At 45.9% G+C, this 16790-nt stretch overlaps 1 protein-coding gene across 1 annotated transcript in view; it reads left to right on the top strand.

Moving 5' to 3' along the window:
- MCF2 (MCF.2 cell line derived transforming sequence) overlaps positions 1–16700 on the top strand; it is a 63557-nt gene extending 46857 nt beyond the window's left edge. Inside the window, exons 20-30 of the mRNA XM_074148226.1 lie at positions 279–371; positions 1349–1474; positions 2312–2533; positions 6047–6139; positions 7129–7207; positions 7768–7831; positions 8313–8419; positions 8501–8613; positions 8909–9021; positions 10539–10639; positions 15765–16700. Coding sequence (XP_074004327.1) covers positions 279–371; positions 1349–1474; positions 2312–2533; positions 6047–6139; positions 7129–7207; positions 7768–7831; positions 8313–8419; positions 8501–8613; positions 8909–9021; positions 10539–10639; positions 15765–15805 — 1152 coding nt within the window. The 3' untranslated portion in view covers positions 15806–16700. The remainder of the gene's footprint in view (positions 1–278; positions 372–1348; positions 1475–2311; positions 2534–6046; positions 6140–7128; positions 7208–7767; positions 7832–8312; positions 8420–8500; positions 8614–8908; positions 9022–10538; positions 10640–15764) is intronic.
- Positions 16701–16790: the final 90 nt, after the last annotated feature.

Genomic DNA, 16790 nt, shown 5'->3' on the forward strand with positions numbered 1-16790 from the left:
TGAACACCCTCCTACGCACCCCGCTGGGTTTGCAGCATATGCTGTTTACCATTGCATGGAAGCCTCACAAAAACAGCAGTTGGAGTTTCTTGTACACAAGGAGTTAAAGGCAGATCCATTCATTATATTACTTGACGTGTTTTTGTAAAATGTCTTTAGTTATAGGCGCCATATGACATTTTTACATGAAATCTTTGAGCAAACCATACTAGTCGTGCTGTTGGAATAACTACTTATAGTTGGTGCAGAACGTACTTAATCAGAATTCTTGGTTCCAGGAATGCCAAAGAAAATTGGAGCACAAACTCGGGCTGGATTCCTATTTGCTCAAGCCAGTGCAGCGCCTGACAAAATACCAGTTACTCCTGAAGGTATTTCGTGTTCTACTTTGAAAGGACATCAGGAGATAGATCTGTTTTCAAGTTTATTTTATTTTTCGATTAAAGGTTACCTGTAAATCAGCACCAAGACTTAGATTACATACTGCTTGTCTTGGCCTTCTGTAGTGACTGTCAACGAAGATGAAAATTTGCACACCTGAAAAAGAAACAAGAGCTTTTAACAAGCTTTTTTTATGGGGAGAAAGACCAAATCTGTTCAGAGGTACAAAATGACAAATCCAGTTCTAAGAAATCTGAACCAGAGATGACCATAAGTGTATGATGGATGAAATATATTATATTGATGCATCTCTTCTTCCCCTCAGGGTTGTTATCGTGCCTGTAATCTTTAATGCATTTATTCTTGTGTCCCCTCGCTGAAGCAAGGCAGTGCTGCTATTCCCAATTTACAGAGAACTGGGGTGGTGGCTTCTGAACCCCACCTTCCAGTTTCTTGAATGAGGGATGGCTACACAAGAAGCTGTAAGTGGGCAGAGGAGATCTCAAATGAAAGTAATTTTATTTCAGTGGTATAATTCCCAACTCTGTCTTCTGCTTATTGACTTGAAGGGTCTGGATTTTATAAAATCTGTTCCTCATGTCTGCCAGTCTGAAGACAATCATCTGCTGCAACCTTATTTGAAGGCATATATGACATACTGGCAGCTGATGGAAAACCTTATTTTCTGTTTCTTACCGATTTAAAACACAACACAAAGAGCTCAGATGAGCGTGATGCCACCCTATAACCTGACACTGTCCTTGAGGAAACTCAGAAAAAAATGGGCCATGCTTCAGTGGTCTCTTCCACACCTTGTATTGACTGTGGTTTAGAGCCAGTCTTATTTTTTTGTGACCTATGAAAAAAGAAACTTGGGCAGTGTAGGTTGCTCTTGGGCATTGGAAACTTTGGGTGAGATGGAAAACTCTGTTTCGTTCGACACGTGCTCTTCCACTTCTATTTTCAGGAGCTGCTAAAGTACAGCACGAGCTGTGATGGAGTTCAGGAACTTCAAGAAGCTCTGGTTGCAATGTTGGATTTGCTAAAGTCAGTCAACGACTCTATGCATCAGATTTCAATAACAGGATATGATGTGAGTAGATGGGGGTAACGGGAGACCTTGCACAAGGCCGGATGATGCATTGGGAATGGAGAGCATCCCAGAATGTACGGGCTAAAAACTCTACTAGAGCAGCTACAAAGTGAATGGGATCAGGAAGCTCTTGCAGGTGACAGCCTTCCATCTCATTTCAGGATTTTGGACAATCTCTGCATCCAAAGGACACATCCAAAGGACACATCCAAAGTCATGTAGTGCCCACACTTGCCACCTTGTGGTTCTGGAGAGTATTTTTTCCAGCATGCACCTTAGTTGTCTCACGGCTCACCTTATTAATTCAGCTGGGGTGTCTTCATAGCATTTCTCATTCAACATTCAACCAAATACTCTCCGAGGCTGATTTTGATCCTTTCTTATTGAAGTGGTTATCTTCCCTAGGGCTTCAGGGAAGGGTGAGGGGATGGCTTTCAAAGCTGCTGGCCCCAATCCTGGCCTACTGGAGAAGTCCATCCTCTGAGACCTCAGTTCAGGCTCAAATCTCATCTGCCTTTTCCCACTGAAATAGCCAGAGCCCTTGACCTGGACTTCCACAGGAGCTGGAGAGCTTTCCTATCTTCCTAGTTCTTCCAGTTACTGACTTGTATCCCTTCACACAGCTGCAGCCCTGCATCCGAGACCTCTGCATCTCTCCTGGCACCGTGCCGTCACTCCCAAAAGATCATCTGATCCTTCCAGGAAGACCTATTCTGAGAGTGACGTGCCTTGGAACAGACCTGGCCCCGTCACCCGTCATTGTTTGGACAGTCCTCTTGCATTTTAATTGATGTCTTTGTCTTTCTTTTTTTTTTTTCTTTGTTGTACTCTCACCAGGGTGACCTGAGCGAACTGGGGAAAGTGTTGATGCAAGGATCTTTCAGTGTTTGGACAGGACACCGAAAAGGTCCAACAAAAATGAAGGATCTTGCCAGGTTCAAGCCAATGCAGAGGCATTTGTTCCTGTATGAGAAAGCCTTGGTCTTCTGCAAGAAGCGAGAGGAGCATGGAGACGGATACGACAAAACCTCATCTTACAGTTTTAAGCATTTTTTGAAAGTAAGGACTTTTTTAGTTGGGGGCATTGCCTTTTATATTGTAAAGCAATAACTCTGCAGACTCAGAGAGTATTTTTCCTCTAACACAGTGACTTGTTTCCTGCTATTAAGGGCTGTAATGCCCCATATGCAAGTGCTATGCCCATGAAAGGGTGTAACAAGCTGTGAGGACCCCCATAGCTGAAGCAGCAGCTGGGGGAGCCCGTGGACTCAGAGTCACGTATGTGGTGGCATCTGCCAGGGAAACGGTGCTGTGGGCAAGTCCCAGGGGAGAGAATGTGCCTTCCCCCCTTCCCTAGTCCGCTTTCCAGCAGCGGGGGTGAGGACGTGAAACTGGGGAGGCTCTTCACGTCTTCCCCAGCCCAGCTGGGAGACCAAGGGGGCTCCTCATGCTCCTGGTCCCCATGGAGGTCCCTTGGGCAGAAGTCTGTCTGATGCCCAGCTTGGAGGAACCTGGTGGCTCCCAACCCCTCTTTCTCAGCCAGGAGGATGCAGAGAGAACTCTTCTTCCTCTCTCATTGCCTTTCTCCTTTGGCGGGCTCTAACTGCAGTAAAAGTACAATTATCAGATGAAGAGAGTAGCCTATGGCAAAATAAGAAGGACATAAACATCTGTCCCAAGCCCATAAATACTAACTATTATCAATAAAAATCCCAAACTGCTTCTCTAAAAGAATCCTCCTGGCATACTGCGTGTGATGAGCACTTCTAACAGCGGCATTTTGTCTCAGTACTCTGCCTTGTTTGTCTGGATAAATAAAACCCCCAATATGAGTGTATCTTAGAATGGAGGAAAAAAAAAAAAGTGGGGGCACTTGGAGGCAGAGCCTTCAGGCACAGAGACTGCAGGTCCCTGATCTCCACAGGGTCTGGGGACTGAGATGCCACGAGTCATCAAAGCCATATAATAGCAGAAGATAAGTCTGTTCAGCTCCAGTGCACGTTACAAATTGTGTATTGAAAGCAAATCCCGGGCCATATGTTAAATGTTTTTCCCAAACAGCATCGTTTTCTTTCTGGAGAGCTTGTTTTCCCCGTGGTACTTGTTTTGCCGTACGTGCTTTTGAAAGAACTGAAGAGGTGGTGTGGGGAAGGCCTGCTGGGAGGAGACTATCCTGCGCTCAGGAGTCCAGGCGATGGGACCAGGGTTTTTCTTTGCCTCGAGAGAGCTCATTTACCAGTTGTTTGCGTTGCCACACTTAGAGGTTGGGGTAAGAGAATCCATGGATGCTGCAGGATTACATCTGCACACATCCCTCTTCAGAATTGCTGTCCTGAGGGCAAAATCCATGTTTCTGGAGCTTGACGTTTGTTTGATTCATGGTAGTACCAGGAAATTGTTTTTCTTTGCAAGAATGTTTTGTGGGGATTCAGAATTAAAGCAAGCTGTTGGGTAGAAGCTGTGTAACTGGACATCTCTAGAACAAACAAAAGAACCCCTCAGGATAATATTTTACATGGTGTGTAAAATATCCAGTGGTACATGCCCTCCTCTTCAGCTGAGATGGAGTAACGTAGAGGATGCAGGTTCAGAACTCACTGCAGTGCCAAGTAAATCAGTCTGTCTCGTACCGGCCTGGAAGGCGATGCGGAGGAACACCATCCCAGAACTTTCCACGAGCCCACCTCGTCTGCATTGCAGTCGACAGCCGAGGGACAGTAAATCCTGGCCAAGGGGGAGGACACAGAATTGCAAAATCCGGTAACGTGAACGGGCAGACCTTAAATATGTCTATTGCTGGCACTTCTCATAGTAGATCATCTAAAGTTTCTAACATCTCGATGCCTGGACAGTTTTGTAGGAGACTCTGTATAAATTGCCGTGCTAAACAAGATGCCCAGAGCTGGAAATTGCAGCGACTGGATGAGCTGCTCTCTAGGCTGGCCTTTCAACATCTTTCATAATTTCTTTTTTTTTTTTTTTTTTTAACTTTTAAGTTTTTTTAAGTGTTCACACAGTCAGGTAGGAGCCTGATCCAGCTTTCGAGGGCACCGTGGCACTGGATAAAGTTTTCCAAAATGTTCAGGATGCTGCAGACTTTAACCTGTGCGTTTTTAAATATCAATGGATAGGTGTAAAACAGCAGATGTGCCAGTGGTCAGTGGCTTTCGTCACCTTCTTGCAAGCTCAGCAGAGACCTCTCAACTTTTACTGTACTGGACCGGTTGAGAGAGGGATGTGAGGCAAAGAGAGACTGGGAAATACTGACCCCGCTTCAGTGAGGGGCATTTCTGCATCTGGAGGCAAATGCTTTCTCCAAAGTTGGGAAGACCTCTGCTGTTTATGCCAGTGAAAAAATGAAGAAAGCTAATTAGCAACTTGCTTCCTATTTCCTGAGGCCATTGGTAGTCACTGAAAATAGGTGTCAACATTTGAAAAAGTAACTACGAACAGAAAGTTCGCCCAAGTGACCTAAATTGTTAATTCTTCTAGTCTTTCAGACCAAAAGCTCTGAGGAAGCACATATTAACCAAGAGGGACAGCAATGTTAAACAGATGTTCTTTCTAAGGCCTTATTTGTATTTATATTGATTTATCTAATGGGATCTGCGTGAATAATTTATGATAGATGATACCATTATTATTAGATCTGTTTCAGAACATGTAAGTGGGATACTTTAGCTATTTTTGACCATCCGTTAATCAGCGATAAATTCCTAGCAAACTTTGCTTCAAATGAGATGTTTTATGCGGTATCAGGTATTAAAGCATTTTTCAGCTCTATGATGTGTTCAGCAGGTGGGTCAGAGGCCTCCTATTGCTGAAGAGTTTCTTGGTCTTTAACCGTAGTTGGAGCTCCTCATTCAGTTGGGTCTCTTTGCGCAGATCCTGAATTATTTGTGCCTTTGGCATTTCCATCCAACTTACCAAAAGTGGGCTGTGATAACGGGTACAGCAGCATCCAGCAGCATCTAGCTTGTCCTTCCCAAAAGCCGGGCTTATGGCAGCTCAGGCTGTACATCCGAAAATTAACCCTTCTTTTGGAAGCCTTGGGATGATGTCTCAACTACAGGGATGGGCAGGGGACAAAAGAGGCTGAACTGACATTCCTGAAGGAGCTGAGGGCTTCACAAATGGGGTTTAAAGTTCGCTGAAAGAATGAAACGCAGCATCCAGCAAGTAAATAAAGAAAGAATCACGTGGCAGAAGTAACGTATGTAGAAAAAAAACATGCCATGCATTTATAAACCTTCATATGCCTCATCTGAGAAATTCCGTGCTGAAAGAGGCATGAGATGACTTTTCAGTTAGTTCCACCGATTCCCGAAGGAAAAGTCCCCTAAGGGTCCATTGATTGGTTTCAAAAAGCTTTTGCAAATACGGCAAGCTGTCAGAAATTTGGGGGGTAAGTTAGATAGTGACTTTCCGTTGCTACTGAAATTAAAGTTGACGAAATGTGTTAAACTGGCTGAAAACGCATTTGTTTAACCTGCTGCAAAAATGTCTGGAATCCTAGGGAAGAGGGAGAGATTTGTGGTATGTTTAATTTTTTTGGTTCTTTTGGATTTGCAGATGAACGCGGTTGGAATAACGGAGAATGTGAAAGGAGATCATCGGAAATTTGAAATCTGGTATAGTGGGCGAGAAGAGGTCTATGTCGTGCAGGTTTGTCGCTTCAAAAGTCTGGGTATTTGTACATCCTCATAACAGTGTTAAGGAAATGCCTCTTGTTGATCTTTATGGGATTATCAGACATTTAACTCGCATTTTCTCTTCCTCTTTGCCCACATCAGCATTCCCAGAGCTGGCCCAGTGTCCAGCCCAGGACTGTAAAAGTCATCTTAAAGCAGAGACAGAATTGGCACTTGGAAATAGAGCCTTTTATTCCAGATGAAATCTCCAATAGACCTGTAGTTGAAAAAAAAAAAAAAAGAATTTATTGTGCTTAATGGCTTTTATGAATTGAACTGGGAAACAGGGTTCGTGCTTTAATGGACATGGGCCACGTGTGAGCCTCTACAAATAGCTGTCAGAACGGCTCCCAGAGCAGAGGCTCAGCCTCCACCGTGCTGTTTCCAGCAGTCTTTCGACTCATCTACAAAATAGTAGCCCGATTGACCTGATTCCTTCCTGATTTTTATTTTTTTTTCCCCTTCTGTAGCATTTTCAATAGAAATTTATGGAGGTGAAATGTTTGTCTAAGGGGGTGTTCACAGGAAAACCCATTGTGCAAATATTGTTTGGGGTTGGTTTTTTTTTTTAATAAGTCCTCTGCCCAGCTTTTTTTCTCCATGTTACAACACAGTAGCCAACTTAAATTCGTAAAGCAGACGTATATAGCCGAGAATACGTATGTTCAAAAGGCAGATTTGGCCCTAGTAGGTATTTTGTTAAAGATAAGATGTGCACACACACACACATGCTTTTGCCCACACTCCTTGCGTTACAGCGATGGCTCCACAATTTCCACTGTGGTTTGCCTGGACGTGGTGGGGACCATCAATTTTAAAAGATGAAGAATGTTTAAAATTTAGTGGTGACTTTGGATAAAAGGGGATTTCAGGTAATCACAGTATAGAAAAGTAATGTTTTATCTCACACATTGTAAGGGATGGTTCTTAATTCAAAATTCAGACAGTTTTCTCTTCTTCCAGGCCCAAACAGTAGATCTGAAGATGGCATGGTTGAATGAAATAAGAAAAATTTTGTTCAAGCAGCAGGAGCTTATAAAAGGTACGTTTGACCAATTTCTCTGTGGCATTCACTCTGCAGCAGAGCCTTTCCTATTTTCACATTGCTAATCTTCAAGTCCACTAATTCTCCCCAGAGAATTGATTTTCAGGAGAAGCCTGGCAGCAAAATACCGGAGCGAGGCCTTACGTTGCAGGGAGATAACATAACTTAGAGCAGTAAAGACCAGGTGCTTATGTGAAAATGAATTACAGAAGTACATATTTATGTATGTATGTATTTATTTATTTATTTTGGTCATTACCTTGGGGATTATTTCACATTTGTTATCATAGGCTTAATTCAACAAGACACATAGCAGATGCCTAGTTTTAAGCATATGAGAGTCTGCAGTGGCATGCTCGCTATTGAATTTGTGCTAAAATAGCATCTTAATCATAACTAAGTCTGTGCTTTGCAAGAGTCCCTGGGTCTGGTTTTCTCTAAACAGAAATCGTTAGGGTCGTACAGAAGGTCTAACTTTTAAAATAATGCTTCGAGTGTGACGGTTGCTAATAAAAAAACCAACCTGGATTTTAAGCTGGTGTTTGACCTCCCCGCAGTGGAGAAGCAGCAGCCCGGCTCCTGCACGGACCAGCTCCCGCTCTCCTCCCAGCTGAGCGATGGGTGAGTCCAGGATCCATACTGGGGGCTTTCCCCCTGGTACCTCCCATCCCTGGGCACCTTCTGGCTGTATCCTGCCTCTGTGCTGTTCTCCCTGCCCCATTTCTGTCCGGGACCCCTGGGTGGGAGGCAGGAGGGACGTGCTGGTGTTGGTCCTTCGGTGGCAGGGGTTTGCGGACAGGGTCTGTTCGGGCAGCCCCCAGCGCTGGCCTGGCAGCACAGCCTGAGCTGCAGCTCCTCTGCGAATGGAGACAAAGATCAAAGACTGTGCTCAAATTCAGGGGAAGAAATGCTGCAGAAACTTTATTTGCCCTCCCAAAAAAATTGAAACCAGGCACTGAAGTCCTTTACTTTCATAGAAACGTCCATTAAAAAGTACCATTATTATTTCTGACCCTGTTTTACAAAACCTCATAGAGTTTGCGTTCATCCATGAAGTAAAACTAAGATTAATTTCTTCTGTATTTTTTTTTTTATCATTCAGGAAGCAGCAGAGAGCCTCCATAAGCTCAGAAGAGAACGACTCGGAGCGCACCAGCCCAGTGATGCTGGACAGTGGGCTCCCGTCCCCCCAGAACAAGCCCCACAGAAGTAGGGACCCTTCCCCTTCCTTCAGGGTGCGCTCCAGGGGTGCTGGGGACCCCACACCCTGAGCTGCACGCTCTCTTGCAGGCTGGCCAGGAATGTCACAGTCCCTGGAGATCTGCGAGGGGCTGGAGGAGTGGTCGGGTAACCAGTACCTCTCCAACTGCTCCGACACCGAAGAGGAGGACGGGAACCAGCTGGTTAGTACAGGGATGCAATGGTCCCAGAGCTTGGGGTGCTGCTGGTTTTGGTCATGTCACTTTGTTTTGCTTCACTGGATAATCCATGTATCTTGTCCGTGTCGCGTGGATTTTCCATATCTCAATTTTGGGGCCACAGTTTCTTGAAATAATTTTAGTTAAGGTAGCTGATAGGGCTCTGTCATGTTCCCTGTGGTGGTCAGAAATAACAGCTGCATGATATGATCCCTTCCAACCTATGGCTCTATGACATGACATGTGGCTAAATAAGATAATTTTTTTCTTACTACCACAGTCTCCAGGAAAATACAAAGCCCTTGCGGACTGCAAGAGGAGAGGATCAGAAGACCTGCTGGTGAAAAACGGGGATGAAATTCAGCTTTTGCATGAAGATGGTGAGGGACAGTGGTAGGTATTTTAGGATTACTTTGCCTTATCTCTCGGAGCCTGCGGGGCAGTCCCTGTGCAGCCTCACTTGCCTGGCGATGCACTCACTGCAGCTTCTGATTTAACTTTTAGACTGTTCCAGAAAGCCAGAGAGTTCCTTCTCTTGCCAAAACTAGAGGCCATAGGCGCTGGCTCGGCCTGGGAAAACATGTCAGGGCTTCCCTTGCCATGGGACAGCTGTGTTTTACCACCATCCTCACTGCCCTCTTCACAGAATCACATGGGGTTGGAAGGGACCTCTGGAGATCATCTAATCCAACCCCCCCCTGCCAAAGCAGGTCCACCCAGAGCAGGTTGCACAGGAAAGTGTCCAGGCGGGGTTTGAATGTCTCCAGAGAAGGAGACTCCACCACCCTCCTGGGCAGCCTGGAGCCTCTTCTTGCTCCAGATGGTGCTTCAAGTGAGAGCTCTTTGGCCACCCCAGCTCAGCTTATTAATAGCAATATTAAGTGATGGTGAGACATTTTCCTCCCTCAAATGAGCGTTAACTGGTTAATGGCTGCAGACCAGCTCTCTGTTGTATTTAAAGCTGTGGCTCGTGAGATAACGCTTCCCAGCTGGTTCTCTCCCATTGCCTGGGAAATCACCGCACCCAACCTCCTGCCTGGTGAACCATTGGTCTCTTCATCTCAGAGGGCAGAAATCTTCTGATTTCTGCAGCAATTTGGCAGAGATTTCTGGCTGTCTGTCCTTTCCAGGTTGATTTCTGACTAGCTTGTCATCAGCCAGCCCCCGGGGTCTCGGTAGGAGGGGATGTGGGGAGGGTGATGCTGGCAGGAATCTGCATCAGATTTGTGCCGGCACTAACCCTGAAAAGCACAGACACAAATTCCCCATGGAGTATTCCTGGCCCCAGCATCTACAGCCCTTGCATTTCAAGGGAAATTCAGTTTGTTGCTAGCAAAAGCAAGATGTAAAGCATCTCAGTTTTGCTGAGTGCTCACCACCTCTCGCAGCCACTTTGGCCGGTGCCAGGCAGAGATTTCTCACACCAAACTTTTCTTGTTAGCGCAGATTTCCTTGCATGGCTGACAGAGAAATGTCATTTATGAGCAGGAGTTATTTCCAGCTGCCTACATCCTGCGTTGAATTTACTTAGAGTACCCTGCCTAAATTCAATCCTGCCAGTTTAGCTTAGTAACAGGATTGAGGAAACTAATTATCCTTGGCTCCATCAGTAGTCGGTGGAGGGAAACTGGCACCTCTGGAGATCAATACAGGTCTCAGGCAGGATAACTGGTGCTCTGGAGAGTCCTGTTCCTCTCCATTGCTGAGAGCTGTGCTCCCAGTGTAGGCTTTTTAATTAAGTTCCTAAATGGAGGTAGGAAGAATACTTTAAATGCACACCCAGCTCCTGTTAAAACGCTTCCCTGGTTTGAACAAATTGTTGGTTGCACCAGGCGTTGTGCGGAGTGCACCCGTATCAAATGGCTCCGGGGTTGGTGCGTTCCTTTCACTAATACCGTTGTCGTTCAAAGGTTGGTGAAAAACCTGAACAGAAGAAAAGAAGGCTGGATTCCTGTCCACAGTCTGCAGATAGTGGTGGGGGACTGCAGATTCCGGAACGCCAAAGTGGCAGGTATTATATAGCACGCCTAGCAGAAATAGCTCATAACTCCAATCAGGTCTTTTAAGCCATTTGCTTTACACTTGATGTACTAAACCTGGCTGCATATGCCTCTGCAGGAAAAAAAAAACCACAAAAACAAAAACACAAACCAGAAAGCAGCTATTCCAAAAAGCCTGCAAAAGTAGTAAATTAAGCTTTTTTTTTTTTGTTTGTTTGTTAACACCTTAAGACGTTTCTGTGACTTTAGGCACTGGTAAATTAAAACTGAGCATTTTAGAAACCGTAGATTTCTTTGCAAGAGCACTGGGTAGAAGATCGGGGGAGAAGAGCCGGAGTCTGATCAGGGATTCCCGTGACTGTTTTGCCTCCTCGCTGCCGTAGCTTGAACCCCGTGCGGGCAGGAGGTAGCCAGGCAAAATCTCCTCCTGCTGCAAAAGACTGGCGTGGCCTGACCCCCTACAGGCAATACCCCATTTCTGCATTTCTCTTGCCCTCCTGGCTGCCTGCTTGTTAAGCCGCCATCAGAATAGAGTTTATAAACAGGTCACCAGGATTCAGCAGAAGGCATCTGCTCTCAAAAATAGCGTTTCTCATTTTCTAGCCGTTAAGTGTACATAGAAATAGGTAGGGAAGCATAACAGATGACACGAGAAGATGCCTTAAGAGCAGCCTGTCGCCCTTGCTTTGTGTGCAGCATCACCGCTCCACGCATTGCCTCATCACCATGCCATCCGCTGGGAACGGGAGACCAGGGTTTGCCATGGGAGCAGCTCAGGGAACCCACGTAGATATAGTCCATTTAAAAAAAAAATATACCAGTTATGACCATACAAAACATAAAACAAGTAGATTTGTTTTAAAATACTTCCTTTTTGTCAAAATCTTTTGTTTTGCTGAATATGAAGGAAGCATTCTGAAAGGCTTAAAATTCCAGTCTTGATGGTTTTGCATTGTTTTTCAGTGAAGTCCTTCCTGTACAGGAAGGTATTTTTTCATCCCCTCTGTCGCAGGGCAGTCACATTTCACAGGCTGGAGTTTTTCCGCCTTTCCATAAGGGGTAGCTTTTGGGGGGCTGGAAGCAGAACTGAGGTTCCCCTGTCCGTGCTCCTACCCTGGGGCACCACAGCGTTGGTTTTCTTGGGGAAATCTGGTTATCGCATCTCGCCGGGTCCTGGATCACAGCCTGCGCGGGAGCTTTCTCCAGCCATAAATGCATCCTGAAAGTAGGATGCCGGCGAACTTGGGTCACGCGTTTGCTTTGTCAGTGGTCGTATCCCTCAAAGCCCAGAGACTCGCAGCTCCAGCCTGGTTTATGGAGTTGGTGAGGGCAAAGTAAGGAGGATTTCACAAGGCAAGACCGCAGAAAGCTTCTCCTGAAAGCCTCACACCACTGCCCTGGTGCTTTGCCAGGGTCTAGTCGCAGCACCGAGGCTCTGTTTTCCCTGTTAACATTAACTCTGCTCTCTCTGGCTGTTGCTGATCATACCATATATGCAGTCTCTAGCACGATTCTAATTTTACACGCGCTCCAGGCAATATTGTAGGATGATGTAGGATGTTTTCTTGCTATTTCCTAGAGCTATTCCCAGAGCTTTTCAGGGCCGTGTCCTTATAGCCATGATGTACTTGCACTCAGAAAACTGATTTTCAAACAGTACCTTTGCATTTAGCAATTCCCTTTCCTCTGTGGATGGGTCATTTTATACTGCAGGTGACTTTCGACCACTGACTGCTCAGGTTGGGCTCTTTTCTGCTTCTTCAGAAGATGGAGCTCTTACTCCAGTAAAGCAGAGGGAGAATTAGGCAGCCAAGCTTGTAGAGCAAAGCGGAGGCAGGAGGGAGCACCGAAACCCTCACATATTATTAGCTGCTTGTGTTGAAATGCTGTTTTTTGGGTAAGCAGGGTAAACTTGATGAATATATGGGGTCCCTAAGAGCTTAGAGTGCACTGGAGTCAGTCCAGAGCCAGGGGAGAGGCTGCCCTGGCCCTTTGCGGGGGTTAGTGCCGCTGTTATTGCTCGTCTCCAGGTCCCCACAATAAATATATCTGCCATCACAGAATTTCATAACCAGAATTCATACAAATCTTGGGTTTGTGTTTTTTTTTTTTTTTTTTTTTTTTTCCAGGGCAAAGCCTTTAGCTGAATAGATGAAATGGTTCCCTTACCTGAATTTTTTTTCTCAGATTTATACAGTGGGCCCTAACAAGAACCTCCCGTCACAGGATGGCTGATACCTGCAGGTTTCTAAGCTGTTCCTCTCCCCTCTTGCTCATTATTCCAATGTTGAGCCAGTACAAATCATAATAAAGTTACAGGCAACTTTTTGCTGCCCATTTCAAGATATCAGATGTGTATCTGGTCAATGTCCCACTCCCCTAGCCTTGCCAGCTTGGCAAATCCACCATCCTGTGCCCGCTTTCTAAGGGAGAGCCCATGTGCAAAGCTGAACTTGCAACACCCAAACCAACCCACAGGTGATTTTTTGCTTCCTTTCCTCACATGGCTGCATAGGTAATTTTCCTTAGAGATGAGTGGTTCCTATTGGCAATGCCATGTAACTATTAATAAAGCAAGTATTTTCCTTCAAATCTTCGTTTGCAAAGGTGGCGGTGGGGGAAACCTTATTCAACTTTTTATAAATCTTGGCTTGGAGATAAGCCAGGTGGCTTTTTGGGAGGAAGATAGCTGGCTGGAGGTCAGTTTGAAAACCAGTTTTCCCTCTGGTGTGCCTCTATCTATAATTTCTGAGATTAGGCCTTGCTGCTTCCTTCTGAATAGATTTATTCTGTCTCCTGTGCAAATCCCTGGTGGATTTTTTTAGGTGTGTGCTGTAGGAATAGTTTCGTATCGCAGGTGATAACGCGCAGATCTCAATGGAAAAGGTTTGGAGAGAACTCTGCTCAGAAAAAGCAATATCCAGAAAATAGTTACTGCTGAGATTTACCTGTGTGTTGGTAGCTTAAGCTGCCGTTAAAGCGGTCACGCATTGCCTGGTCAATTATATGCATTGACAAGGACTGGTCCCTTGTGCAAGAAGCACATCTTGGGGAAGGTGAGGGCTGCAGCGTCCCAATCCCAGCTCATCTTCCACGGTGGGACAAGAAAGAAAATGTTTCTGCAAGTCCCCTGGGCTGCTAATGTGCCTGAGATCATGATTTACAGCCCTGCCAGCCTCTGTGCCAGCGAGGGGAAAGGCATCTTGCCTCTCAGCTCCACTGCAGCACCCGCTGCATGGCCCACGGGGAACGGGAACGGCAGAAAGGAGGTCCCAGCCGTGATCCAGAGCAGATCATAGAATGGTTTGGGTTGGAAGGGACCTTAAAGACCATCCAGTTCCACCCCCCTGCCCTGGGCAGGGACACCTCCCACCAGACCAGGTTGCTCAAAGCCCCATCCAGCCTGGCCTTGAACCCCTCCAGGGATGGGGCAGCCACAGCTTCTCTGGGCAACCTGGGCCAGGGTCTCACCACCCTCACAGCAAAGAATTTCTTCCTGAGATCTCACCTAAATCTCCCCTCTTTCAGTGTTAAACCCTTCCCCCTCGTCCTATGGCTCCCCTCTCTGATCACGAGTCCCTCCCCATCTCTCCTGGAGCCCCTTTAGGGACTGGAAGGGGCTCTAAGGTCTCCCCGGAGCCTTCTCTTCTCCAGGCTGAACCCCCCCAACTCTCTCAGCCTATCCTCACAGCAGAGGGGCTCCAGCCCTTGCAGCATCTCTGTGGCCTCCTCTGGACCCGCTGTAACAGATGTGTTGGCTTGTTTTTGCCTCAGTGACACAGGGCTCATGTCCAGCCTCCCCTCTCATCGAGGCTGAGCTCTGTCCCTGCTCTTCTTTTCTCTCGGCAGTGATAAACAGATGCAAGGGAGAGGAAGCGTGTTGTTCACTCACGAATTTTTACAAAATGGGGCCGAAGGATTTTCAGCTTTTTTTTTTTTTCACCTGACCTTTAAATTTGGGCAGAGAGAAGGGCGCATTCCTGGTTTCCGCTCACTGCGTGGAGGTTGTGCAAGACTGGTGTCTTTCAGAGAGAGGATGAAATAGGGTAGCCTGAATAAAAAAGGGATTCAAACAAAAAGTGGAAGCAGTGATAAATGCCTTTAGTTATTAGCCATATAAAATAAATATTGCTACAACTTTCAAGTTCTTTTAAACAGCAAAATAAAGTTGCAGAGACAGCGTGTGGCTTGAGCCCAAAGGCGAGGAGCACTTGGAGCAGGGATGGGAGGATGCTCTGTGCCGGACCAGGCACCCGCATGGTTTGAGGGGGACACAGGCTCCTGTTCCACACACCAGACCCTCTCCCAGTTTGTTTTAACGCCCCACTTGCCAAATGATCTCTTTCAAGCCTTATGGGGATCCCCTGTGTGTGCTCTTCACGCGATAAAGCCCAGCAAAGCTTGCTCCCTCTGGTCGTGCCCCAAGGACCCAGCTCACACATCCCCCTGCTCCTGCTGTCCAGGGTGGTGGGGATGGTCCTCACCATTACAGTGGGCTTGAGGCAACCTGTTATGTGGCTCCCTGGGCCACCTGGCTTGAATTTGCCCCGTTAGTGTGTCGCGTGTGACTGAGCTCTTGCAGGCTGGCCTGAGCATGTTAGCTGAAACGTGCAGGTTTTGCCCCAGTTGTGTTCTGAGCGCCGCTGGTGGCTTGGCAGACGCAGCACAGCTGTTTGCACTATTACTCACGCACTTTAGGGATGGCAGCCGCAGGCTTCCGTAGTTATTTCAGGGTCCCTTCGAGGTGATGTTGAATTATTTTATTTTTTGGGGGCCTTTGAAATGTAAAGCAGGGTCTCCTTGTGCGACCTGTGCCGCCAGCCAGCTTCACAAAACAGCTAGTTTTTAACGCTGTAGAAAACTTTTTTGAGCCTGACGAACTAAGGAGCCTAGAGAAGGTATCAGCTGGCCACGCTGTTAAAAGCAAGCGGTGAAACGATGGAAAGGAGTCAAACCCTGTGGTCCTGCCTTAGACAAGGCTCTCGCTGAAGCCGGCGGGAGTTGAACTTTTAGGGAGAACTGCAGGAGCGCACTGATTTATCTTGGTGTTATACAACTGTTACATGATTACAGGGAACAATGTATTTCTTGGAATAAGATGCTTTAATATTAACATCATTCTTCATTACTTTATAGATGCTGCCCTGTGTAACACGAGAAAGTTTAGTTCCCCTTGAATTAAGGGTGAACTAGTAGCATCCTATTTTCGATGCTCTTTGGAAGCTTTCGACTAAGTGTTACAGAGAACTAGCACAGTAGTTGGAGTTGTCCTGTACCATCCATCACATTCCCAGACCTCCACAGCTTCATCTGCACTCAACGGGACTGGGGTCCTAAGCAGCTTCTCATAGTCATAAAGGAAGCCATTCTCTGCTCTTTCATTTTTTTTCTCTCCTGTGGAAAGTACAGTATTTTATTAATTTTACCTGCCGTTTTTCCATGACATCCATCATGTTTCATCAGAGAAGTACACTACAGTTTCCTGACACTTTGTTTAGATGCTTGAAGTTTCCTCTACATGTTGAAGGCTACTTATTAGCTGACAACTGTTGAAGTCGATTGCAAATAAGAGTTGAGTTTTGGTAAACCAAAAAAAAACCCCAAAAACCAACCAACCAACACCAAACCACAAAGAAGCTGTATGTCCTGCTTAATTGATTTTATGGATGGATTTTTCTTGAATATCTACCTGAGCTACGTGAATGTAGTGTTCTGTACGAGCATCATCTGGCTGACTCACGTGTGAAGATGCAATAACGCTAAAGATCCTCTTTTTTGCACTTAGGGCCTGATTCCAGCCCATTGCAGTCAGTCCCATTGATTTCAGTGAGGTTTGGGTCAGGTCGCACTGACAACTCAGGGTTGTCACCAATCACTTAGGGTCCCAAAGTGTCCCAAGGCTGAAACCTGTATCTAGCAAGTGTTGAAGTTTACATTAAATGTATGTACTTTTGGAAGACGTGCCATAAATCCAAGTTAAATGTCCATGTTTGCACTAAGGATGTTCTTGTGATAAGACTCTACTTTTCAGCATCTTTAACAATAATGTATCTATTGAATTTTTGAGATGGGAAAAAAAAAAAAAAAGAAGATTGAACACTCATAATTTAATTTTGTGTTTCTTTGTCTAGCTTTGCTTTTGTAGAACGTAGGTACAGGTGG

The sequence above is a fragment of the Numenius arquata genome, chromosome 5 (genome assembly GCF_964106895.1).
Source record: "Numenius arquata chromosome 5, bNumArq3.hap1.1, whole genome shotgun sequence".
NCBI classification, from domain to species: Eukaryota; Metazoa; Chordata; class Aves; order Charadriiformes; family Scolopacidae; genus Numenius; species Numenius arquata.